This window comes from Tachyglossus aculeatus, chromosome 17 (genome assembly GCF_015852505.1).
Source record: "Tachyglossus aculeatus isolate mTacAcu1 chromosome 17, mTacAcu1.pri, whole genome shotgun sequence".
Classification (NCBI taxonomy): domain Eukaryota; kingdom Metazoa; phylum Chordata; class Mammalia; order Monotremata; family Tachyglossidae; genus Tachyglossus; species Tachyglossus aculeatus.
In genome coordinates this window covers 8,912,179-8,938,985 of record NC_052082.1, presented here as the reverse complement: position 1 = coordinate 8,938,985, position 26,807 = coordinate 8,912,179, and the positions used below count along the sequence as shown (strand labels likewise).

The following is a 26,807-nucleotide window of genomic DNA, read 5'->3' as shown; positions in this document are numbered from 1 at the left end:
AAACAGACACATTCCCTGCCTCCTGAACCCACTGTGGTTAAGTAATTTCTGTCTGCCCGGATCCCCCATTTGATTGTAAGCTCCTGGAGAGCAAGGACCTTGTTCTTTACTATTATATTCTTTCAAGTGTTGAGTATGATGCTCTGCATAAAGCAGGAATGCAGTACATACCAGCGTGGCTCAGTGGAAAGAGCACGGGCTTTGGAGTCAGAGGTCAGGGGTTCAAATCCTGGCTCCGCCAATTGTCAGCTGTGTGACTTTGGGCAAGTCACTTAACTTCTCTGTGCCTCAGTTACCTCATCTGTAAAATGGGGATTATGACTGTGAGCCCCCTGTGGGACAACCTGATCACCTTGTAACCTCCCCGCACTTAGAACAGTGCTTTGCACATAGTAAGTGCTTAACAAATGCCATCATTATTATTACTATTACCAGCAGCTGATGTTGTATAATCCACAAGCGTAGTAATAATTATTGTATTTGTTAAGCCCTTACTAAGGGTCAAAGCGCTATTCTAAGCACTGAGGTAGATACACATTAATCAGGTTGGACGCAGTCCCTGTCCCACATGGGGCTCATGGTTTAAGAGGAAGAAGAACAGGTTTCGAATCCCCATTTTGCAGCTGAGGTAAATGAGGCACAGAAAAATTGTGACTTGCCCAAGGGCACCCAGCAGGCAAGTAGGGGAGTAGGGATTAGAACCCAGGTCCTCTGACTCGCAAGCCCATGCTCTTTCCTCTAGGCCATGCTGCTTCTCCATTTACACTGCTTCTCCAAGAATGTTTCTGTGACTACAGTAGGTGCTCAATCATTCTAATGATGAAGAAGTGAAAAAGAAACTTCTTCCAGCTAAAAGATCTTCCGCTGAGGAGCAGATTTGGACATTGGGGCTGTGTCACCCTTATGCTTCTCTAGTGCAAGTTCCTTAGAGATTCTGAGGAGATCAGAGGATCTCCCTGATCCTGACTCCTCTCTGCTCAGAGTAGCTGGTAACACCAAGCCCCATGGTTGCTTGAAGGCCATGATACTATAGGTAAATTGGGGTAAGTTGTGATTTCCCATTGCTTTCTATTTTCCTCCCTTGTTTCCATTCGAAAGCTTGAGTGGTTCATTGAGATCCTCAGCAACCTCAGGTCCTCTAGACTCCAAGCTTGTTGTGGGCAGGGAATGTGTCTACCAACTCTGTTATGTTGTACTCTCCCAAACACTTACTATAGTGTTCTGCACATTGAGCCCTCGATAAATGTGACTGATTGACTCCAAAATGGTCTGGAAAGAACTTGGTCTGTGTGAGAGCTAATAGCCTTGAGTTGTGTGTCCTTGATTAAATCCGAGGCATCTGACATTGCTTATGTTCGAAGACTGAACGTAACCAGTTATCAGAGGTAGACAGAAATCATGGCATTTATTTTGAATCAGCAAATCAAACCGAAAGGCAATAGTTTAGACTGGAGAGCGATCTTTGCTCTATTTCTGTCGAGCAGGTTAGCTCCGACCGCAGCTGGTTTTACTTAAGGAGCTATGAAGTGGAACAAAGGAGTTTCCAGTATGAGTAAATACCAACCCCGTTTATATCATGTCAGGCAGAGGGAAGGAGGGCCTTTTGAGGAATGATCTCACAGGCATTCTTCGGCGAAAAATCTGGCATAGGCTTTTGGTGCTTGATTCATTTCTAAAAACAAGTCCTGGCTCTAATATCGCCCTGCCCAGCACACCCTCCTGTTCGACTGACATTAACCAGACTGTGAGACCACTGAAGGAAAAGGCGAAGATTGATTTGCGGTATTTTTTGTATCAGCTCGGATAATGGTGTTATCATGGAGGTGAACCCTCTTCTACATGTATTAAGTTCCCCGGCCAGCGTAGATTTCTATACGTCGCCTTTTCACGTCTGTTTTTCCTCTTCTTCGGGGCTTCTGTCTTGGTTGGGGGAATGCTGTGGGCAAAACAAAGTTGCCGCTTGGATTTGAAAGTGTCCCCGGATAAACCGACTTTAGCGTGAAATCGACTAGTTGCCAGAGAAGCAACGTGGCTCTGTGCAAAGAGCATGGGCTTGAGAGTCAGAGGTCATGGGTTCTAATCCCGGCTCCGTCACTTGTCAGCTGTGTGACTTGGGGCAAGTCACTTATCTTCTCTGTGCCTCAGTTACCTCATCTGTAAAAAGGAGATTAAGACTGTGAGCCCCACATGGGACAACCTGATTACCTTGAATCTATCCCAGTGCTTAGAACAGTGCTTGATACATAGTAAGTGCTTAACAAATACCATCACTATTAGTATTATTACAAAAAACTTTTGACACCAAGGGACTCCCTCCTGCTTCTAAAATCAAATAATAATAATATTTTTTGTTAATTCCTACTTTATGCCAAGTACATAGATTGACTCCCTCCTGCTTCTAAAATCAAATAATAATAATATTTTTTGTTAATTCCTACTTTATGCCTAGTACATAGATTGACTCCCTCCTGCTTCTAAAATCAAATAATAATAATTTTTTTTGTTAATTCCTACTTTATGCCAAGTACATAGATTCAGGATAATCAGGTCAGAAACAGTTCCTTTGCCTCATGGGGTGTACAGTCTAAGTAGGAGGGAGAACAGGTATTTAATCCCCATTTTACAGTGGAGGAAACTGAGGCACAGAAAAGTTACGTGACTTGCCCAAGTTCACACGGCAGGCATACGGTGGAGCCAGGATTAGAACCCAGGTCCTCTGACACCAGGGCCCGTGCTTCTTACACTTAGGCCATGCTTCTTCTCTTGCGATATGAAATGAAGAGCCAAAATTATATTAATTATCCTCATCATGTATTTCTCTGCCAAAAAAAGCAATTTCAAAAATGTAAATTTAACCATCCCCAAATTTGAATTTAGGAATCCCAAATGGGTTCTTTCCTTCACTCTCTCCATGTCCCATGTAATAGTAAAGATTTCCTGAAAGAGAAAGTTATCAGAGCTTTACTGTGCGGTTTTACAGCCAATGAACCCTAATTTTTTGTTTCCTTCTTAAGCTTTCTGGCATCTCACTAATTCTTTATCATTCATTGAAAAGCTTTTTTAAACCAGATTTTAAATCCCTAAATAATAACTTCAAAACATCTTCAGAAAATATGTCCAATACTGTGTTCTTTGGCATGTAAGGTAATACTTGTGTTTGCTTAGGTTTTGATTTTTTGAACCTCCTCCACATTTGTCCTGAAGGACAAACTGTATTTTTGGAAGATGGTTCCTTTCTGTAAACACATTTACAGTACCTTTTGGCTTCATCAGTTTCTGGCGAATCAGTGAGTTCACATTCTTGAATGAGAGAAAGGTGAATATATTTTAGTTTGAGGTTTTCACCGTGTGGCTTAACCTTAAAATGCTCCCAGCCTCATATGATACTGAGTGTCAAAGTGTAAGTCTAATAGGTTGAATAATTCTCGTAAAAAAAATAGCATTTCTAGTTAAAAAGGATGTTGTCATGATTGCTCTGCTAAACATTTCTCCTTCTTTTCCATTCCCAAATCTGTGGCTATTTGACATTTCCATTTGTCTAGATAAAGATATTTTGAAGAATCGTTTCTTTGCTCTCAATTGCCCCAAAAGGATATAATGACACAGGAGAAGGGAGGAGAAAAGTAGCCAAAATAGGGATTGAAAGGGAGTTGCTTTATGTGGCAGACTGAAAAGTTCTAAGGCTGAAAGGAAACTCAATCAAAGTCTTCAAAGTCATGAAGATTGTTTGTAACCAAGCTCTGAGAGTGGAAATAAATACATATGCCCTTAAGCTTGTTGTGGGCAGGGAACACAGTGCTCTGCACACAGTAAGCACTTGTGTAGACTGGGTGATAGTAGGAAACCAGTGAGGTAAGGTAGGAGAAGACAAGGTGACTGAGTGCATTAAAGCCAATGAAAGGAGTTTCTGTTTGATGCAGAGGTGGATGAACAACCACTGGAGGGTCTTGAGGAATGGGGAGATGTGAATTGTTTTTTTTTTTTTAAGAAAACTGGTCCATGCAACAGAGTAAAATATGAACTTGAGTAGGGTAAGACATGAGGCTGGGAGGTCAGCAAGGAGGCTGATGCAGTTGTCAAGGTGGAATGTGATAAGTGTTTGGATGGTACAAGTGTGGATGAAGAGGAAAAGATGGATTTTAGCAGTGTTGTGAAGGTAGAACCATTCATTCATTCAATCATATTTATTGAGCACTTACTGTGTGCAGAGCACTGTACTAAGCGCTTGAGAAGTACAAGTTGGCAACATATAGGGACGGTCCCTACCCAACAACGGGCTCAGAGTCTAGAAGGGAGAGACAGACAACAAAACAAAACATGTGGACAGGTGTCAAGTCATCAGAATAAATAGAAATAAAGCCAGATGCACATCATTAACAAAATAAATAGAAAAGTAAATATGTACAAGTAAAATAAATAGAGTAATAAATCTGTACAAACATATATACAGGTGCTGTGGGGAGGGGAAGAAGGTAGGGCGGGGGGGATGGGGAGGAGGGGAGGAAAAAGGGGGCTCAGTGTGGGAAGGCCTACTGGAGGAGGTGATCTCTCAGTAGGGCTTTGAAGGGAGAAAGAGAGCTAGCTTGGCGGATTTGCAGAGGGAGGGCATTCCAGGCCAGGGGGAGGACGTGGGCCGGGCGTCGATGGTGGGACAGGCAAGAACGAGGTATAGTGAGGAGGTTAGCGGCAGCAGAGGAGCGGAGGGTGCGGGCTGGGCTGGAGAAGGAGAGAAGGGTAGTGAGGTAGGAGGGGGTGAGGTGATGGAAAACCTTTAAGCCCAGGGTGAGGAGTTTTTGCTTGATTCATAAGTTGACTGGCAGCCACTGGAGATTTTTGAGGAGGGGAGTAACATGCCTGGAGCATTTCTGCACAGAGATGATCCAGGCAGCAGCATGAAGTATAGGACCAACAGGATTTGGTGTCAGGTTGAGAGATGAGTCATGGATAATGTCAAGATGGTAGGCTTATGAGATAGGGAGGGTGGTGGTGTTGTCTAGGTGATGGGAATGACAGGGGAAGGACTGAGTTTGGGTGGGAAGATGAGGAGTTCTGTTTTGGGTATGTTCAGTTTGAGGCGTCGGGAGGACAAACAGGGAGAGATGTCCTGAAAGCAGGAGGAAATAAGAGACTGCAGAGAAGCAGAAAGGTTGTCTGTCACTGGAGAAGTATATTTGGGAATTTTCCATGTAGAGATGGTAGTTAAAGCCATGAAAGTGAATGAGTTCTTCAAGGGTGTAGGTGTAGATGGAGGGAAAAAAGGGACCCAGAACTAAGCCTTAAGGGATTCCCACAGTTAGGGGGTGAAATTCATTCATTCAATCTTATTTATTGAGCGCTTACTGTGTGCAGAGCATTGGACTAAGTGCTTGGGAAGTACAAGCTGGCAACACAATGCAGAGAAATGCATTATGAAATTCAGAGAAGAAGCCCAAAAAACGAGCTGAGAAGGAGTGATTAGAGAAATAGGAGGAGAAACTGGAGAGGACAGTGTTAGGATGAGATTCGATAATGTTTCAAGGATAAGGGGCTGGCCCAAAGTGTCAAAGGCAACTGAGCAGTTAAGAAGCATTAGAGTGGAGTAGAGGCCATCGGATTTGGCAAGAAGAAGGTCACTGGAGACCTTTTGAGAGGGCAGTTTCTGTGGAGTGAAGGGGAGGAAACCAAATTGGAGAGGGTGTAGATTAATCACTTAAAGAGTTTGGAGATAAATGGCAGGAGGAATTGGGGTGATAGCTGGAGGGAGCTGTGGGATCCAGGGAGTTCTTTTTTAAAAAATGGATTCATGAGCACGTTTGAAGGCAGTGGGAAAGATGACATTATTAGAAGTGAACAGTTGAAGATGGTTGTGGAGTGAAGACAGAATGGGGCAAGTGTTTTTGTAAGGTACAAAGGGATGGGGTTGGAGACACAGAGGGTGTAGAATTTGAGAGGAGTCAGGAGAGCTCCACTTGGGATACTGAGGAGAGTCAAGTAGGGGGCAGGAGAAGGGAGTCCCTGGAGAGGAGCAGGGGAGATTTTAGAGAGATCAGACCTGATGGTTTCAGTGTCATCAATGAAGTACATAGCTAGGTCATTAGAGAAAAGTGACGAGGGAGCTGAGAGACAGGAGGTTTGAGGAGGGAGAAATGTCTGGGTGTGGTGGTTGGGAGTCAGTAAGAATGGAGAAGTACTGTTGCCCGCTATTATTTGAGCCGTCACTGTAGGGAGGCAAGGACTGGATCCTCAATTCTTTTTCCCTTGGGCCTTTGACTACTCTTCAAGAATTCCTAGAGGAATAGGTCAGTCAGGCAAGCAAACAGATCAGTCGGTGATTGGCTGGACATGGCTGTAAAGTTCCATGATGATGCTTTGGAGTAGAGGACCTGCCTCAGAAAAAAGTTGGGGATCTTAATGAAGAAGGGATAGTCCACCTCTTATTCCTAACCTTAACCCTGAAGAAGGGAAGGTTCCCATAAAACTGAATGTTGGGGTGCAGTCAGGGTTTGAAATCTTTCATCAGAAATGTTTCTGTGGGTACAAGAAAGTGACTCTTTTTGGTCCTTGAAGATCGTGATTGCTGTTGAGGAAAATGGAAAAAGTGAAAAGCATCTCTCCAATCATTCAGTGATATTTATTAAGTACTTACTGTGTGCTGAGTACTGTGGTAAGAATTTGGGAACATACAATTCAATAAAGTTTTAGACGTGAACTTGGCTCACAAATATCTTACAAAACAGAATGATGGTGTTTGGGGTTCTGGTTTTCCTAATATCATTTTCCATTCATTCAATTCATTCTTCCCCCTTTCAAAGCCTTATTGAGGTCATAGCTCCTTCAATAGGCCTTCCCTGTCTAAGCTCTCATTTCAGATTCTCCCACTCCCTTCTGCTTCATCCTAACTTAATAATAATAATAATAATAATAATAATGACATTTATTAAGCACTTACTATGTGCAAAGCACTGTTCTAAGCACTGGGGAGGTTACAAAATGATCAGGTTGTCCCATGGGGGGCTCACAGTCTTCATTCCCATTTTACAGATGAGGGAACTGAGGCCCAGAGAAGTGAAGTGACTTGCCCAAAGTCACACAGCTGACAGGTGGCAGAGCCGGGATTAGAACCCATGACCTCTGACTCCAAAGCCCGGGCTCTTTCCGCTGAGTCATGCTGCTTCTCCAACTTGCTCCCTTTATTCACCCCTCTCCCCCCAACCCCAAAGCACTTGTATTAATAAACACTTACTATGTGTCAGGCATTGTACTAAGTGGTGAGGTAGATGCCAAATAGTCCGATCTCACATGGAGGTCTCAGTCTAAGAAGGAGGGAGAATATGTATTGAATCCCCATTTTGCAGATGAGGGAACTGAGACCCAGAGAAGTTAAGTGACTTGTCCAAGGTCACACAACAGACAAGTGGCAGAGCCAGAATTAGATCCCAGGTCCTCTGGCTTGCAGACCTGTGCTCTTTCCACTAGGCCATGCTGCTTCTCAATAGGCATGCTGATACTTATAAAGGGATCACTTCACTTCTCTGTGCCTCAGGTCCTTCATCTGTAAAATGGGGATTAAGACTGTGAGCCTCATTTGGGACATGGACTGTGACCAACCTGATTACCTTGTATCTACTCCAGTGCTTAGTACAGTGCTTGGCACATAGTAAGTGCTTAACAAATATCAACATTATTATTATTATTATAACCACTTGTATTACTCCAAATAGTAATTAATGAATTGCATGTAAATGTGAGGACATGCTATCTCATTTTTCTCATGAAAAGATGGCATTCTCTCATTGGAGATCACAAGCAGGAAAACAATGGTGTGAGGAAAGATAACTATTTATGTGTGGTATTAATTTGGGAAAGAAAGTTTTAGAATTTTTAACTTTTTCTTCTTTCTTTCCATCCCTAACTCACACACACAAAAAAGATTCTCTTCTTTTTCCTAACCTGAAGACTTCCTACTTAAAGAAAGATGCAGGGGCCAAACCCAAATGCAGCTCAGAGCAAAGAACTCTGCCTTTCCAAAATGACTATTTAGCCTATAACATGCATAGAGCAGGCATAATGATATGATGACATGGTAAATATGTTTCCATTGGATGCTGCACTGGACTGTTCTGCCAGAGACCCATTTTTAGTTGGGGATTAGAGCTTATGTACTACCCCAGTGTTCTCACTCTTCAGTGCAAACAGATTCGAGATTGAATTATAAAGCCATCCACAGGTGTATCCTCTTGATTTGCGGGGAGTATTAACAGCTATTGAAAGCAACTTGGAAGAAGCCTCGCCGTTGGATGTGGACAGTGGTGAGAGTTATTTATGTGTTGTTGAACCGCCGAAATTCCCAGGATGGAGAGAATTCCCAGTCAGTGAGCCAGCAGCTGGGATCCGCTCAAAACGAAATACAGTGTAGCTTAAGTCGGAGCGTCCGTATTTTGATCTCACGTCGCTCCTTAAAGCTGGGAGGGTTGGTGTATTTTGTGTACTCTTTAGAGGTGGGGAAGGTGTGGGTTGGGTCTATAATTCCTCCACTTCAAATCCCGTGTGACGGAGACATGGTCTACCTTGTTCTCAGCCAACAAGACACATGATTCTTTCTTTTACACAACCCAACCACGAAGGTGAAAGGAGTAATACCCATTCCACAGTGCCAGACACTAATTTGAATGGCTTGAAGGTCCAGGACAGGATTAAATGTTCCCCACATAACACCTGGGTCAGAATGGTTCTGTCATAAGTTCGTGGTGGGCGGGGAATGTTTCTGTTTCTTGTTATTTTTGTACTCTCCCAAGTGCTGAGTACAGTGCTCTGCGCACAGTAAGCCCTCAGTAAATGCGATTGAATGAATGAATCATCAATGGTATTTATTGAGCACTGTGGTAAGCGCTTAGGCGAGTATAATACAACAGAGTTGGCAGACACATTGCCGGCCCATGACCAGCTTACAGTCTAGAGAAGGCAAAGTGGTGTATAAGCAGAAGATTTTCTGGGTTACGTTCACATGGAATGGGGATGACCGAACTTGCAGTTGCGATAGCAGCGCCCCAGAGAAATTCTACTTGCTTGCCTTTTCCCCATTAAAACCATACTTTTCCTTTTTCAATGCTCTCTAGCCAACAGGCTAACGAACACGGCCAGCTCAGTGCAAGGAGCTGAGTCGAGTGAACATTTCGGGATCTTTTATCTTCTCAATCTAAGTAATTTTGTGTCGATCTTCCTCGTTATATTGTAAACTCCCGAGAGCGGGGCAGGGACCGAGTGCTTTGTCTTTCTTGTGCTCTCCATTCATTCATTCAGTCGTATTTATTGAACACTTACTTTGTGCAGAGCACTGTACTAAGTGCTTGGGAGAGTGCAATAGAACGATAAACAAATTCCCTGCCCACAATGAGCTTACGGTCTAAAGGGGGAGACAGACATTAATAGAAATAAATAAATTACAGATGTGTGCATAAGTGCTGTGGGGCTGGGGGTGGGGGGAAGAATAAAGGGAGCAAGTCAGGGCAATGCAGAAGGGATTGGGAGAAGAGGAAAGGAGAGCTTAGTCAGGGAAGGCCTCTTGGAGGAGATGAGCCTTCTATAAAGCTTTGAAGCTGGAGAGAGCCATTGTCTGTCAGATTTGAGGAGGGCGGGCATTCAGGCCAGAGGCAGGATGTGGGCAGTGAGACAGATGACTAGTACGGTATTTTGCCCACCATAAGGGCTTCCTAATTTCTAGCGAGTAATTGATTGAAGGGGCAAGGCACATGATTGGTTTCTTTGGCTTCTCGATAGAGTCCGAGCTGGGACGACTTGATGACCTGGGCGCCGTTTTCAGCAACGTCGAGCGGGAACTCAACGAAACGCTGAGGCGACGACGGCACGCGGGTGATAATGACTACAACATCGAAGTGCTACTAGGCGTGGATGACTCCGTGGTCCGTTTCCATGGCAAAGAGCACGTCCAAAACTACCTCCTCACCCTGATGAACATAGTAAGAGGGACTCTCTCTATTTTGGGGGGTGGGAAGGAGGGTCTTGAATTTTCAGCTATCTCTAAATTGCTGCTAATAGCCCTAGAGGGTCTGAGTTTACATTACGGAGACTAAAGCATGCTCCTGAGAAATGCAAAAATTGTGCTTGGGCTCCCATAAGCTCCTAGTGGATTAAGAACATGAATCTGGCTTCTGTTGTAATCTCCCAAATACAGTCAATCAATGGTATTCAGTGAGCGCTTACCGTGTGCAGAGCATTGTACTAAGCATTTGGGAGAGGACAATACCATGCAACAGAGTCGAGATCTCTGCCAGGTCCTTGTTCTTTCCCCATCTCCAGAAGAATAAAACAAGTATGAGTGCGAGGGTCAGTTCTGCTCAGCCCCTCCTATGCAGCCATGTTCGAGGTTACGTGAAGCCTTAGAGCTGGTGTAAAGATGATGCCGATCTTCTGGAAAATTATTTCAACTCAGCAGACTGAGAACATCATCAAAAGTCCCCGAATCGCTCTGACGGAGTCTTCTATCTGCCGATGTGTGTCTTTGGAAGGCCCCTCACCAGATGTGCAAGAGATTATGAGCCTCTTATCAGAACCAATCAATCAATTGCATTCATTGAGCATTTACTCTGCCCAGAACATGCTTTGAATCCAAAAGACAAATTTTACATCTAAACCTGAATAAATACACACACACTCACATATTAATCAAGGCACTGTATTAAGCACTTGGGAGAATACTGTGTAACAATATAACTGAGTTGGTAGAAACCACAGTGAGTTTACAGTCTAGAGGGGACTAAGAATTGAGAAAGAGAAATCTTTCTCCAAAAATCAGGCTGTGTCCAACATCGTTGAATACAAGCGTGCCAGGATAGCCCGTTTTCCTTTTTTATTTTAGTATTGTTAAGCAATTACTATGTGTCAAACACTAAGCACTGAGGTAGTTTCAAGTTAATTAGGCCAGGCATAGTCTCTGTCCCACATAAGCAGGAGGGAGAACAGATATTTTAATCTCCATTTTACAGCAGAGAACTGTAAGACCTGGGGCAAGTCACTAACAGTTGAAGACTTTCGGTTCGATGTGGAGATTCATTCATTCATTAAGTTGTATTTATTGAGCGCTTACGGTGTGCAGAGCACTGTACTAAGCGCTTGAGATGGATGGGCCACCACTGGAGATTTTTGACCAGAGAGCCAGGGCTGCTTCTAAGCAACAGAAGCTGAGGCAGAGGAAGGCTGGGCCCATAAAATAAAAAGATTGAATATAAAAAGAAGCAGCATGGCCTACTGGTTAGAGCCCGGGCCTGGGATTCCAGACTGTGAGCCCACTGTTGGGTAGGGACTGTCTCTATATGTTGCCAACTTGTACTTCCCAAGCGCTTAGTACAGTGCTCTGCACATAGTAAGCGCTTAATAAATACGATTGAATGAATGACCTGGGTTCTAATCCCAGCTTCGCCACTTGTCTGCTGTGTGACCTTGGACAAGTCTCTTCACTTCTGGGCCTCCGTAACCTCATCTGTAAAATGGGGATTAAGACTGCAAGCCCTATGTGAGGCAGAGGACTCTGATCAACCTGATTAACTTGTATCTACCCACAGTGCATACTACAGTGCCTGGCACATAGTAAACGCTTAACAAATGTCTTGTCCTCTGTCGTCGAGTCATCTCCGACCCATAACGAGCCATGGACACATCTCTTCCAGAACACCCCACCTCCATCTGCAGTCATTCCAGTAGGGTATCCAGAGTCTTCTTGGTAAAAATAAGGAAGTGGTTTATTATTATTTACCGAGCACTTACTGTGTGCAAAGCCTCCTTCCACACCTAACAAATACTATTGAAAAAATGGTAAACAGTCATGCCAGCACCATGATAATATTTACGTGATAATCTCCAGATTCTTTCAAATACATATCGGGTATTAGAAGCCTTTTTTAACCATTCCCTTCTGGCCCGCTGTCTTTCTACCCATATGTGGGTAGATAGTTTTTGAGTCACAAAAAAGTTTAGTCCAAAAATATCAGTACTGGAGTTGGAGAGTGGATGAGCCAGTCAGAAAGAAGACTTCATCTTGGTCTGTGGAGGCCAGTCTGACGAGCAGCCAGTCAGACAAAGCAGGTCAGACTGTCCTGCCAGCGAAAAGTCCTGGGAGAAATTGTCCTGTCCGGGAACAAACTTGGAAAGAATTTTCCTTTCAAGGAAAAAGCCCTTGGAGAAATATTCGATTTTATTTTACCTTTTCTATTCCCATCAAGTCAATCCTTTCCAGTTTAAGGTCATCTCGAACTGGAATTAATGTTCTGTTTACTCTCATCTTCCAGGTTATAGGGATAGGGTTCCAGTCTGGGCACCTGATAGGAAATCTAGCCTCAGCCTGGTCTGTTGCTAAGGTGAAAAGAGCCTGTTGTAGTCCATCCACACCTGGGTATTTTATTCAGGTGGTCCGTGTTCTGACACGAAGGCCTCTTCACCCACTGAACTGGTGTTATGTGTCTAACTAAGCATCCCCACCTCGCTCTCTTCTTCTTGGTCCAAGTGACCTCCTCTAAGATCATTTTCTTGTTTCCCTGAAGTGAAATGTTGTCTGACCCCTCTTTATTTCCCTCAATTCTCTAGGGGTTAGGTTTATTCTCACACATTCCTGTCTCCTCTTTCCTGTGTTTCTCAAGGCTCAGTGCTTCTCGCCTTCAAATCCCTCTTAAAATCCCACTTTCTCCAACAAGCCATCCCAGATTAATTAGCAGTACCCTGAGTTGATCCCCATTTTCATCCCCATTTTCAGAACTTACGTACAAGTCAATCGATAAGTCTACTCCAGGCTTAAAGCAGTGCTTGGCACATAGTAAGTGTTTAACGAGTGCCATTGACAGTATTATTAGAATCATAGAAATCTAAGTTTGGAAACAAAATGAGGAATCCATTTGGTATACCTGAAGCTGTCCTCACCTACCATCAAATAGACCATATTTCTCCAGCCAAAATGTTTGTTTGCTTTCACGGAGACTCCCGCTCAGAAATGTGTAAGCTCCCTGTGGGCAGGGAATACGTCTACCGACTCTGTTATATTGTAGTCTCCCAAGTGCTTAGTACAGTGCTCTGCACAGAGTAAACATTCAAGAAATACAATGGATTTGATTGATTTCTCAATAGTCAGAGTTACTTACCCCTACCTGTAATTTGTTTTATTATCCATCTCCCCCATCTCATCCCATCCCCAGTCACATAATGCTTATGTGCATATTCTTAAACTCTGCCGATTCCCCTGCCTACAATTTATTTTAGTCTCCGTCTCCCCCACTAAACTGTAAGCTCCTTGAGGACAGGATTTTGTCTATTCACTCTCCTATATTCTCCCACATGCTTAGTACAGTGCTCTGCACAGAGTAAGCACTCAATAAACACCAATGACTGATTAAGAAGGTTTAAACTCTACATAACTTGTTCTGTTTAATTCGAACATAAGTGTTGCTTGTGCTCTGTCACCTGGCTTTTTTGTTCTGAAGCAGAGATGCAGTGTGGCTTAGTGGAAGGAGGCCTGGAAGTCGTAGGACTTGGATTCTAATCCCCTCTGCCACTCATCTGCTGTGTGACTTTGGGCAAATAACTGCACTTCTCTGTGCCTCAGTTCCCTCACCTGCAAAATGGGGATTCAATACCTTTTATCCTCCCTTCTTAGACTGTGAGCCCCATATGGGACCTGATTCTTGTAAATGCACCCGTGCGTGGCTCATAGTAAGCCCTCAACAAAGAACATTATCATTACTATTATTGCTGTTACTATTAGTGCTATTAATAATAAATCATAGCTGCAAAGTTACTTTGACACTCTCCCCTTCACTTTGAAGGACTTTGACTTGAGTAAAGCAATTAGAACCTTTTTCAAGGTAGTATAGAAAAGAGCAGATGTATTTAGTATAAATAAAAGCAGATCTCTAGCATTTTAGCAACAAGCTGCCTTTTTGCTGAATAGTATGTGAAGTAGAACATTTTGAAAATTAGCCACTGTATTCACTTAGGTCCACAAAAAGATCTAATTCAATATCTTTCATTATTGGACCACAGTTGCATTGCTTTCTGATCCTGAAACTAACAGGCCAGTTATGAAGTCCTCAACTGTAACTAATAATAATTGTGGTATTTGTTAATCAATCAATCAATCGTATTTATTAAGCGCTTACTGTGTGCAGAGCACTTTACTAAGTGCTTGGGAAGTACAAGTTGGCAACATATAGAGACGGTCCCTACCCAACCGTGGGCTCACAGTCTAGAAGGGGGAGACAGAGAACAAAACAAAACATATTAACAAAATAAAATAAATAGAATAGATATGTACAAGTAAAATAAATAAATAAATAGAGTAATAAATACTTACAAACATATATACATATATGCAGGTGCTGTGGGGAAGGGAAGGAGGGATGGAGAGGGGGAGGAGGGGGAGTTAAATTCTTACTATGTGCCAGGCACTGTACTAAGCACTGGGGTAGATACAAGCAAATCAGGGTGGACAGCATCATCATCATCATCAATCGTATTTATTGAGCGCTTACTGTGTGCAGAGCACTGTACTAAGCGCTTGGGAAGTACAAGTTGGCAACATATAGAGACAGTCCCTACCCAACAGTGGGCTCACAGTCCCTGTCCCTGTCTGTGGGACTCACAGTCTCGATTCCCATTTTACAGATGAGGGAACTGAAGCACAGAGAAGTGCAAGGACAAGTGGGCAACAAATAGCAACGGTCCCTACTGATTTGCCCAAGGCCACACAGCAGACAAGTACAATGGCTATGTCAGTTTGCTGGTCTTTGATGTTCTGGTACAACATTGGCACGATGCTGCAGTTATTTTGTTTGCGTGCACAGCTCAATGTGCAGTACTACTCTCTGTTACCTGTGATATCCTCTACTCCAGCAGAAAGATGAAAGATGAAGAGAGATGATAGGAGGGATGAAGAGTTTGAAGGGCCCACATAAATGGCCCCACACTACAATCGAACCTTTTTTTTTTGCCAGTTCTACATATCAAAGTCTTTGTGACTTCCTGAGAAGCAGCTAGGCTTAGTGGATAGAGCCCGGGCCTGGGACTCAAAAGGACTGGGTTCTAATTCCGGCTCTGCCACATGTCTCCTGTATGACCTTGGGCAAATCAGTAGGGACCATCTCTATATGTTGCCGACTTGTACTTCCCAAGCGCTCAGTACAGTGCTCTGCACACAGTAAGCGTTCAATAAATACGATTGAATGAATTTCCCTTCTCTGGGCCTCAGTTCCCTCATCTGTAAAATGGGGATTAAGACTGTGAGCCCCAAATGGGACAGGGACTGTGTCCAACCTGATTAACTTGTATCTACCCCAGTGCTTAGAACAGTGCTTGGCATGTGGTAAGTGTTTAACAAAGCCCCTTTACTATTATTATTGACTGAGGTTCATCTGTCACTTAGGATGGGAGATGCCCATCATATTTATTGAAGTTTTTTGAATCACTGTTTTTTAATACATTTGGATTGTTTTGATGAGTTTTAAGTGGTCTCTGCTTTATTTTCTGTGGGAAACACTACTAGTTTTGGCGTGATTTTGCTGAAAACTGTTTACATGAGTTCTAATCCCGACTCTGCCACTTGTCTGCTGTGTGACCTTGGGCAAGTCACTTAACTTCTCTGTGCCTCAGTTACCTCATCTGTAAAATGGGGATGAAGACTGTGAGCCCCACGTGGGACAACCCAATTACCTTGTATCTACCCCATCATCATCATCATCAATCGTATTTATTGAGCGCTTACTGTGTGCAGAGCACTGTACTAAGCACTTGGGAAGTACAAGTTGGCAACATATAGAGACAGTCCCTACCCAACAGTGGGCTCACAGTCTAAAAGGGGGAGACAGAAAACAAAACAAAGCATACTAACAAAATAAAATAAATAGAATAGATATGTGCAAGTAAAATAAATAAATAAATAAATAGAGTAATAAATATGTACAAACATATATACGTATATACAGGTGCTGTGGGGAAGGGAAGGAGGTAAGGTGGCACTTAGAAGCAACGTGGCTCAGTGGAAAGAGCCCAGGCTTTGGAGTCCAAGGTCATGGATTCAAATCCCAACTCTGCCAATTGTCAGCTGTGTGACTTTGGGCAAGTCACTTAACTTCTCTGTGTCTCAGTTACCTCATCTGTAAAATGGGGATTAAGACTGTGGGCCCCCCATGGGACAACCTGCTCACCTTGTAACCTCCCCAGGGCTTAGAACAGTGCTTTGCACATAGTAAGTGCTTAATAAATGCCATCATTAACAGTGCTTGGCACATAGTAAGCGCTTAATAAATACCAAGATTATTATTGTTATTATTGTTATCATTATTATTATTATTATTGAAAAGTCCTGACCAAGTGTCCTGAACCCAGAATGAGAAATGAACAGTTTTCTTCCCAAAATGTGGATAGCGCCATCTTCTGGCAACAACAGTTAGCGCAGAAAATTTTCTGAGTGAAACACCCAACCTTGAAGTCTCTGTTATTATTATAATAATATTGTAATATAATAGTATATATTATATAATAATAATGGCATTTATTAAGCGCCTACTATGTGCAAAGCACTGTTCTAAGCGCTGGGGAGGTTACAAGGTGATCAGGTTGTCCCTCGTGGGGCTCACAGATTTAATCCCCATTTTCCAGATGAGGTAACTGAGGCCCAGAGGAGTTAAGTGACTTGCCCAAAGTCACACAGCTGACAGTTGGTGGAGCCGGGATTATGTTACAGAATATATTGTTATATATTACTATTATATGATATTGTATGATACGTTATAATGTGCTATAATTTATATTATATTACATATTATACTATATACTATGTTATAATATTGTATGATATAATATAATAATATAATATGTTAGGGTTGTATCATAATTATAATAATGTATAATAATAAACCTGGCTACAGTGATCATTATTATAATTATAATCATTATAATTATAACTGTGTATTTTTTAAGCACTTCCTAAGTGCCAGGCACTGTACTCAGTGCCGGAGTGGATACAAGCAAATTGGGTTGGACGCAGTCCCTGTCACAGTCTCAATCCCCATTTCAGAGATGAGGTAACTGAAACACGGAGAAGTGAAGTGACTAGCCCAAGGCCACACAGCAGACAAGTGGCGGGGATGGGATTAGAACCCATAACCTATGAAAATGGTTGGGTGTTCTGTTATTGAATCCAAGATCGATCTGCCAGTTGTGATTTCAGTATTTAGTGTAGAATTACCTTTCGACACATTTTCAGGCAGTGGAAAAGACCAGGGAGAAACAAGTTTACTGCTTCAGACAATGATTTGGGGACAGTTGGCAGGTAGAGAATTTCAACAATTTCCTTTTTACCTTACAAGGGGACAGTTTTTTTTTTCTTTGCTTATTCCACCGACCCTCACAAACAAAATATGAGCATTCCTTAAAGTCCCAACTGGTCCGAGCACTAAGAATACATAGAAGTCACTGCCCCTTCTGCTAGGACCTTCTGTGTCCAGGATAAGCCAGTGGTTAAATTGGTTTCCAAGAAAAGAGCGTGTGTTTTAGAACCGCCAGATTGTCCCTCTTGAAGACATGAAAGGCAAAATCAAATACAATTTGTTCCGAATGGAAGATTTTTTTTTTTTTTTAGAGATAATGGGGTGTGTCAGACATTGTGTACTGTGACTTCAAGGGTTTTGCGAGGGAGGAGAGGTGCATTTCTCCGTGTGTGGGAGTGCTTCTTATCATGATATTTGCATGCCTTTCCTCTGATTTCTGCTGTTATGGGAACTAACTTCCTCAAAACCCTCCTTAAACAACCCCGGACCATCTGTGTTGTATTGCGCTAGCTCCAGAGCTCAGCTTGGGGGTCAGCTGATAACTCCGTGGCCCATGACATATGACACATGTTGGTGTGGAAATGAATAGCAAGAACACAGGCTTGGGAGACGACCGTTCTAATCCCGGCTCCGCCACTTGTCAACTGGGTAACCTTGGACAAGTCGCTTCGTCTCTCTGTGCCTCAGGTACCTCATCTGGAATAATCATGGCATCTGTTCAGTGCTTACTGTGTGCCAGGCACTGTACAAAGCGCTGGGGTAAATACAAGCATATTGGGTTGGACCCATTCCCTGTCCCACATGGGGCTCACAGTCTCAGTCCCCGTTTTACAGATGAGGTGACTGAGGCACGGAGAGATGAAGCGACTTGCCCAAGGTCAGGCAGCAGACAAGTGGCGGAGCCAGGATTAGAGCCCATGACCTTCCAACTCTCTGGTCAATGCTCTATCCATTATGCCACGCTGCTTCCCATGTGGGACAGGGACTTCCCATGTGGAAAGAGCCTGAACTTGGGAGTCAAAGGTCATGGGTTCTAATCCCAGCTCCACCACATGGCCGCTGTGTGACCTTGGGCAAGTCACTTCACTTCTCTGAGCCTCAGTTCCCTCATCTGTAAAATGGGGATTGAGACTGTGAGCCCCACATGGGACAACCTGATCACCTTGTATCCCCCCAGCGCTTGGAACAGTGCTTCGCACGTAGTAAGTGCTTAACAAATGTCATTATTATTATTATTGTATCTATCTCAGTGCTTAGAACAGTGCTTGGTACATAGAAAGCACTTAGAAAATATCATTATACGGGTGCAAGGCCACGGCTCTATTTGCCCGGGCAATAACCGATTCACAAAAGCTGCCCATTTCAGGGTGACATTAGTGGCAATAGATTACTCCAATTATTCTCTTAATTGTAAAGGCATTGCGAGGGAAATTCACAAAGCAGTTGACTGCGCAAGATACTCAAGGATTCTTAAGCAGCGGGGCTCAGTGGAAAGAGTGCGGGCTTGGGAGTCAGAGGTCATGGGTTCGAATCCCTCCTCCCCCACATTGGGCAAGTCCCTTCACTTCTCTGTGCCTCAGTTCCCTCATCTGTAAAATGGGGATTAAGACTGTGAGCCCCACATGGGACAACCTGATCCCCTTGTATCCCCCCAGCGCTTAGAACAGTGCTTCGCACATAGTAAGTGCTTAACAAATGTCATTATTATTATTATTGTATCTATCTCAGTGCTTAGAACAGTGCTTGGTACATAGAAAGCACTTAGAAAATATCATTATACGGGTGTAAGGCCACGGCTCTATTGGCCCGGGGAATAACCGATTCACAAAAGCTGCCCATTTCAGGGTGACATTAGTGGCAATAGATTACTCCAATTATTCTCTTAATTGTAAAGGCATTGTGAGGGAAATTCACAAAGCAGTTGAAGGAGCAAGATACTCAAGGATTCTTAAGCAGCGGGGCTCAGTGGAAAGAGTGCGGGCTTGGGAGTCAGAGGTCATGGGTTCGAATCCCTCCTCCCCCACATTGGGCAAGTCCCTTCACTTCTCTGTGCCTCAGTTCCCTCAACTGTAAAATGAGGATTAAGACTGAGCCCCACATGGGACAACCTCATCTCCTTGTGTTCCCCCCAGCGCTTAGAACAGTGTTTTGCACATAGTAAGCCTTAACAAATACCAGCATTATTATTATTATTAAGGAGCCTGGCGTAGGAGAAGTAGCATGGCATCCTGGATAGAGCACAGACTTGGGAGCCAGAAGGTCCAGAGTAGAGAGTATCTTCTGGTGAGGGGCCTTCCAAAGGCACACATCAGCAGATAGAAGACTCCGTCTGAGCGATTTGGCACTTCTGATGATGTTCTCAGTCTGCTGAGTTGAAATAATTTTCCAGAAGATTGGCATCATCTTTACAGCAGCTTCAAGGCTTCTTGTGACCTCCAACGTGGCTGCGTAGGAGTGGCTGAGCAGAACTGACCCTGGCGCTCAGCCTTGTTTTACTCTGCTGGACATGGGGAAAGGGAAAGGACGTGTTAGAGATATCAACTCTGCTGCATTGTAATAATAATAATAATAATGGCATTTATTAAGTGCTTACTATGTGCAAAGCACTGTTCTAAGCGCTGGGGAGGTTACAAGGTGATCAGGTTGTCCCACAGGGGGCTCACAGTCTTCATCCCCATTGTACAGATGAGGGAACTGAGGCACAGAGAAGTTAAGTGGCTTGCCCAAAATCACACAGCTGACAGTTGGCGGAGCCAGGATTTGAACTTATAACCTCTGACTCCAAAGCCCGGGCTCTTTCCACTGAGCCACGCTGCTTCTCTGTACTCTCCTAAGCACTTAGTAAAGTTCCCTGCTCACCATAAACACTCAATAAATAGCGCCGCCTGTTCATTCAATCGTATTTATTGAGCGCTTACTGTGTGCAGAGCACTGTACTAAGTGCTTGTAGCACCTAGTGGATAGAGCACGGGGCTGGGAGTAAGAAGCACCTGAGTCCTAATTCTGACTCTGCCACTATGTCAGCCGCGTGACTTTGGGTCATTTCACTTCTTTGTGCCTTAGTTACCTCATATGTAAAATGGGCATTAAGACTGAGAGTCCTGTGTGGATTATGGATTGTGTCCAACTTGATTAGCTTGTATCTATCCCAGTGCTTAGCACAGTGCCTGGCACATAGTAAGTGCTTAGCAAATACCTTTTTTTTTTTTAATGATCATAGATTGATTGGAGCTTCTCACTCTGCCATGACTAGACACGGCCCTGTAGAGTCTCCTCAGGATTTTGATAAACTTCTCACTCAGGTCTGCTAATATTATGCTGTGATCTGTTAAAGTTTGGGGGTGAACGTGTTCCTTTATGGAACTTGAAAACGTTCATGAAGAACTCCAGCATTTTAAAAAGAACAAATAGTCTAGACCCCTTCTTGACTGTAAATTCCTGGATCATATTTAGGACTGTATTGTATTGTACTCTCCTGAGTGCTTAGGACAGTGCTCTGCACACAATAAGTGCTCAACGAATACCAGTGATTGCCTGCTTCTCCTACTTCCCTCACTCCTTCAGATAAGCAAACAACCTGAAATCAGTGACATCACAGAACTGCATTTTCTTCGCAACATAGAGCATCGTGTAAGGAAAAGCAGGGAAAGATACCAGATTGAAACTCAGAGAGTTTCCTGAAAATTATGTTTGATTATTCTATCAGCAAGGTTTGTCTTGGATCAGCGAAAGACGTGGAGATTTTGTGGGTCTCATATGAGTGATCGCTTTCCTCTAAATCAGCTTCCCCTCTACTCCTAGGTGAATGAGATTTACCACGACGAATCCCTTGGTGTGCATATAAACGTGGTCCTGGTGCGCTTAGTAATGCTGGGCTATGCAAAGGTAAGAATCCCTGAAGGGGTGAACGGGCCTCAGGAGACTGTGAGAGTAGAGAAATAATAATAAAAATAATGATAATGATGGTATCTGTTGAGCGCTTACTATGTGCAAAGCACTGTTCTAAGCGCTGGGAAGGTTACAAGGTGATCAGGATGTCCCACAGGGGGCTCACAGTCTTAATCCCCATTTTACAGATGGGGGAACTGAGGCCCAGAGAAGTGAAATGACTTGCTCAAAGTCACACAGCTGAGAGTTGGCGGAGCTGGGATTTGAACCCATAACCTCTGACTCCACAGCTCGGGCTCTTTCCACTGAGCCACGCTGCTTCTCCTAATGGAGACTTTAGGCAAGTTACTTAACTCCTTTGTGCCTCAGTTCCCTCATCTGTAAAATGGGGATTAGGACTGTGAGCCCCCCGGGGGACAGCCTGATCACCTTGTAACCTCCCCAGCGCTTAGAACAGTGCTTTGCATATAGTAAGCTCTTAATAAATTCTAGACTGTGAGCCCACTGCTGGGTAGGGACCATCTCTATATGTTGCCATCTTGTACTTCCCAAGCCCTTAGTACAGTGCTCTGCACACAGTAAGCGCTCAATAAATACGATTGAATGAATGAATGAATGAATAAATGCCATTATTATTATTATTAATGGAGAAGAATGGCAGAACACCTGGAAGGGCAAGAGAGGAGAAACCATGAACTCAAGCACTATAACTACTTGAGAAGCAGCATGGCCTTGTGAATAAAGCATGGGCCTGGGAGCTAGAAGACCTGGGTTCTAATCCTGGCTCCCCCCCTTGCCTGCTGGGTGACCTTGGGCAAGTCCCTTAACTTCAGCGTGGCTCAGTGGCAAGAGCCTGGGCTTGGGAATCAGAGGTCGTGGGTTCTGATCCCGGCTCCGCCACTTGTCAGCTGGGTGACTTTGGGCAAGTCACTTAGCTTCTCTGTGCCTCAGTTCCCTCATCTGTAAGATGGGGATGAAGATTGTGAGCCCCATGTGGGACAACTTGATGACCTTGTATCTACCGCAGTGCTTAGAACAGTGCTTTGTACATAGTAGGTGCTTAACAAATACCATTATTATTATTATTCTCCATGCCTCGGTTTCTTCAACTGCAAAAGTGGGGATTCAATACATGCTCTCCCCTCTACTGTGAGCCCCATATGGGTATTTCCAAAACAGTCCATTGCTCTGCACACAGTAAGCGCGCAATAAATACGATTGAATGAATGAATGAATGACAGGACCTGCATTTGTCCCAATTGATTTTTTGCTTGGGACGGTTCCTGACACATACTAAGCACTTAACAAGCAATCAATGTACTCTACTACTTCCCCTTAAGAGTGATGTACTTTAGTGTCTGTCTCCCCTGCTAGCTTGTACACTCAGTGAGGGCAGGAATCTTGTTTTTCTCTCTGTTGTATTCTGTCTAGCACCAAAACAGAGCCCTGCACACCCTAGGTGACCTCAATAAACACAAGTGATAGATGGACTGGTCCACATTAAATGGCCATTTGGCTGAATTTGGCAATTCTTGGAGGTTACCTTGGGACAGAGAAGTGTCTATTTCCCAAGTCTGGTTGGACTCTGGCCCTCTCTGCTCCAGAGAGGTTTGGCTTTTGATGATGCTCTTTGCATAGGCAACTCCTCTCCCATCAGAACTGGTTTGATATCTTCCTGTTGGCCCCCACCCAATCAGGAAGGAGTGGGGTCACTTTCTGCCTCAGTCGGAATAGATGTGAATCAAGGTAAAACTGCCTCTTTGGCTACAGCGAGGTCCTTTCCATTTGAATCTTGCCTGGCAACCCTCCTCAGACTGGAAAAGTAAGTTTCCTGAGGTGGAGCTCTTACTGTAGATTAATTTCTTTTCACTTTTGAAATGAAAAGAAAAGAAATGAATTGAAAAGAAAAGAAATCCAAAATGAAAAGAAATCCAGAAATGAAAAGAAAATGGTGATCCCTCTTGCAATTGCAGGCTCTGTTGCCCCAAGCTAAATTTAAATTGGATTTTAAGTGGCATAGAACTGTTTGTGACTTCGTATCCCACTCATCCGGGTCAAAGTGAGTCCCAACCTTTTTTTCATGGGTGAATTCTATTTCTTTTAATCACAAAATCGGAGTTGGGGAGACCTGGGAGTTAGAGGACCTGGGTTCTGACCCTTGTCTACTGTGTGACCATGGGCAAGTCACTTCTCTGTGTCTTCTTTTCCTCAACTCTAAATTGTGGAGAGTCAATCCCTTTTCTCCCTCCTGGAATGTAGTAAGCACTTAATAAATACCATAATTATTATAACACTGTGAGCCTCATACGGGACAGGGATTGTGTCCAACTTTATTAACTTGTATCAACCCCAACACTTCAAACAGTGCTTGACACACACTAAGCACTTAACAAATAAAATAATAGTAATGATAATTTGTAGCTGATGAGAACATGACCCCCACGTTAGCATTGAATGTGGGCCTGGGAAACAGGAGGCCTGGGTTCTAATCCCAGCTCTGCCACACTGACCATCTGTGGAACCTCAGACAAGTCATTAACCTCTCTGGGCTTCCGTGGGGATAAGATACAATGTGGGACAGGGACTGTTTCCAATATGCTTATCCAGTATTTACCCAGAGTGCTTGGTCCCATATTTTGGCCAATGAAAAGAGCTTAATCACTGCCATAATTAATTAAATCAATCCATCGATGGGATTTATTACCATAAATACTATAATTATTTCCAAGGAATTTCTCCCTCAGTCTGCCCTTCTTTAACTCAGTGCCCCAGATGTAAGCAAATCCCCGCTTGGGTTCAAGGGTCCAGGGTGGTGGCCCTTGACTTTTTAGGGAAAGTGATGGCTACAGTCCTTGCTTGGGACCTAGGAAATAATAATAATAATAATAATAATAATAATAAGCACTTAGTACAGTGCTCTGCACACAGTAAGCGCTCAATAAATACGATTGATTGATTGATAAAATAATAATAATGGCATTTATTAAGCACTTACTATGTGCAAAGCACCGTTCTAAGCGCTGGGGCGTTACAAGGTGATCAGGTTGTCCCACGGGGGGCTCACAGCCTCCATCCCCATTTTACAGATGAGGGAACTGAGGCTCAGAGAAGTTAAGTGACTTGCCCAAGGTCACACAGCAGACATGTGGCGGAGTCGGGATTTGAACCCATGACCTCTGACTCCAAAGCCCGAGCTCTTTCCACTGAGCCACGCTGCTTCTTAGGAAAGCGGGTATCACTTTGAAGAAAGGAAACAGTTGCAGTTCTCTGAAATAGAAGCAAAGGATGGGGGCCCTCAACTTGAATCCTTACTCCCCAGCCAGAGAGGCCGTGAACGAAAGGGAAAACACCACCTTGGGAATTTTGATTCAGGCTAAACCTCTCCTGACTTGTCGCTCGCTCGCTGGTTGTTCTTTGGGCCCCAGTGAGAGCACTGTGGGCCCCAGTGGGAGTACTCTGGGCTCTAGAAGGAGCACTCCAGACAGAGACGAATGAGTGCAAGTGGCACTGTGCAAAACCACGGGCTCTATAATTAATTCCTTCCCTGAGATTCCCAGTCCTGAAGTCTCAGGACCGAGGCCCATTCGTCATTCCTGTTGGGAAACTCCCCCGTCACTATCAATACAGGATTAGCCATTAGGAAGCTGGAACTGGCCTTCCCAAAACCACTTTTGAAGGCACATCTCCTCCAAAAGGCTTTCCCTGACTAAGTCCTATTTTCCTTTTCTTTCATTCCCTTCCCACCCTGATTTGCTCCCTTTATTCATCCCCCTCTTCCCAGCCCCATAGCACTTATGTACACATCTGTAATTTTATTTATTTATATTAATGTCTGTCTCCCCCTTTAGAATGAAAACTCGTTGTGGGTAGGGAATGTGTCTGTTATATTGTTATATAGTAATAATAATAATAATGTCATTTATTAAGTGCTTACTATGTGCAAAGCACCGTTCTAAGTGCTGGGGAGGTTATAAAGTGATCAGGTTGTCCCACGGGGGGCTCACAGTCTTAATCCCCATTTTACAGATGAGGTAACTGAGGCACAGAGAAGTGAAGTGACTTGCCCAAAGTCACACAGTTGACAATTGGTGGAGCTGGGATTTGAACCCATGACCTCTGACCCCAAAGCCCATGCTGTTTCCACTGAGCCACGTTGCTTCTCCCAAGCGCTTAGTATGGTGCTTTGCACATAGTAAAGTGCTCAATAAATATGATTGAGTGACTGACTGAGTGATTTTCTAAGTGCTCCCCAGGGCTTTCTGAAATACTGATTAGCTCCAAAACAAGTCATACCCACACCTCCTTGCCAGCAGGAATTTGTTTAAGAGTCAATTGACAAAAATGCCTCAGCTCTCTCTTACATGACAACTCTTGAGCCCAAATCTTTTTTTCTCCTACTTTTTTATGGTATTTGTTAAGTTAGTTTTTTTAAGGCATTTATTAAGTACTTACTATGTGCAAAGCACCGTTCTAAGCACTGGGATAGATACAAGTTAATCAAGTTGTCCCATGTGGGGCTCACAGTCTTAATCCCCATTTTACAGATGAGGTCACTGAGGCCCAGAGAAGTTAAGTGACTTGCCCAAAGTCACACAGCTGACAAGTGGAGGAGCTGGGATTTGAACCCATGACCTCCGACTCCAAAGCTCGGGCTCTTTCCACTGAGCCACGCTGCTTCTGCTGCTTCTTAAGTACTTATTGTGGGCCAGGTGCTGGGTTAGATACAAAATAATCAGGTTGGACCCAGTCCCTGCCCCACAAGAGGTTCACAGTCTTAATCCCCATTTTCTAGATGTGATAACTGAGGCAAAGAGAAGTGAAGTGACTTGCCTGAGGTCACACAGCAGGCAAATGATGGAATTGGAATTAAAACTCAGGTCCTTCTGACACCCAGGCCTGTGATAGAAGCTGAGTGGCTCAGTGGAAAGAGCACGGGCTTGGGAGCCAAAGGTCATGGGTTCTAATTCTGTGTCTGCCGCTTGTTAGCTGTGTGACCTTGGGCAAGTTACTTATCTTCTCTGGGCCTCAGTTACCGCATCGGTAAAATGGGGATGAAGACTGTTAGCCCCTCGTGGGACAACCTGATCACCTTGCATTCCCCCCAGCACTTAGAACAGTGCTTTGCACATAGTGAGCGCTTAACAAATGCCATCATTATTATTATCTATCCACTAGGTCTTGCTGCTTTCTTCACCAACTGTAGTCAATGATCCTTCTAAGCCCAGCCCCAAAAGGAAATCTCAATTAATCAATCGATGGTATTGATTGAGCGCCTACTGTGTGCAGAGCACTGTACTAAGTGCTTGGGAGAGTACAATATAGCAGAGTTTGTAGGCACATTCCCTGCCCACAAGGTGCCAAGGGGTCTTTTTTAGGATTAATCATGTTCATAGTGTATCTTAGAGGCATTTTAGTTGTTTTGGGGTTTTTGCAGCTGAGGAGAGATGAGAGACCACTAGGGGAAATCACCATTTGGTGATCTTCCACTTCCATTTAATGGCTCCATCCTCCCAGCCTCCACAGCACTCTTGTGTTGGCATGGTAGATGATGGGTTCTGCGATGGAGAATCCATTCCCCAGCATCATGGACACCGAGAGAGTCTAGATCATATT

The 26,807-nt window shown here is 43.9% G+C and overlaps 1 protein-coding gene across 1 annotated transcript in view; it reads left to right on the top strand.

Annotated features, from left to right (window-relative positions):
* ADAMTS3 (ADAM metallopeptidase with thrombospondin type 1 motif 3) overlaps positions 1-26,807 on the top strand; it is a 184,482-nt gene that overhangs the window by 119,686 nt on the left and 37,989 nt on the right. Inside the window, exons 5-6 of the mRNA XM_038758782.1 lie at positions 9,757-9,956; positions 21,108-21,191. Coding sequence (XP_038614710.1) covers positions 9,757-9,956; positions 21,108-21,191 — 284 coding nt within the window. The remainder of the gene's footprint in view (positions 1-9,756; positions 9,957-21,107; positions 21,192-26,807) is intronic.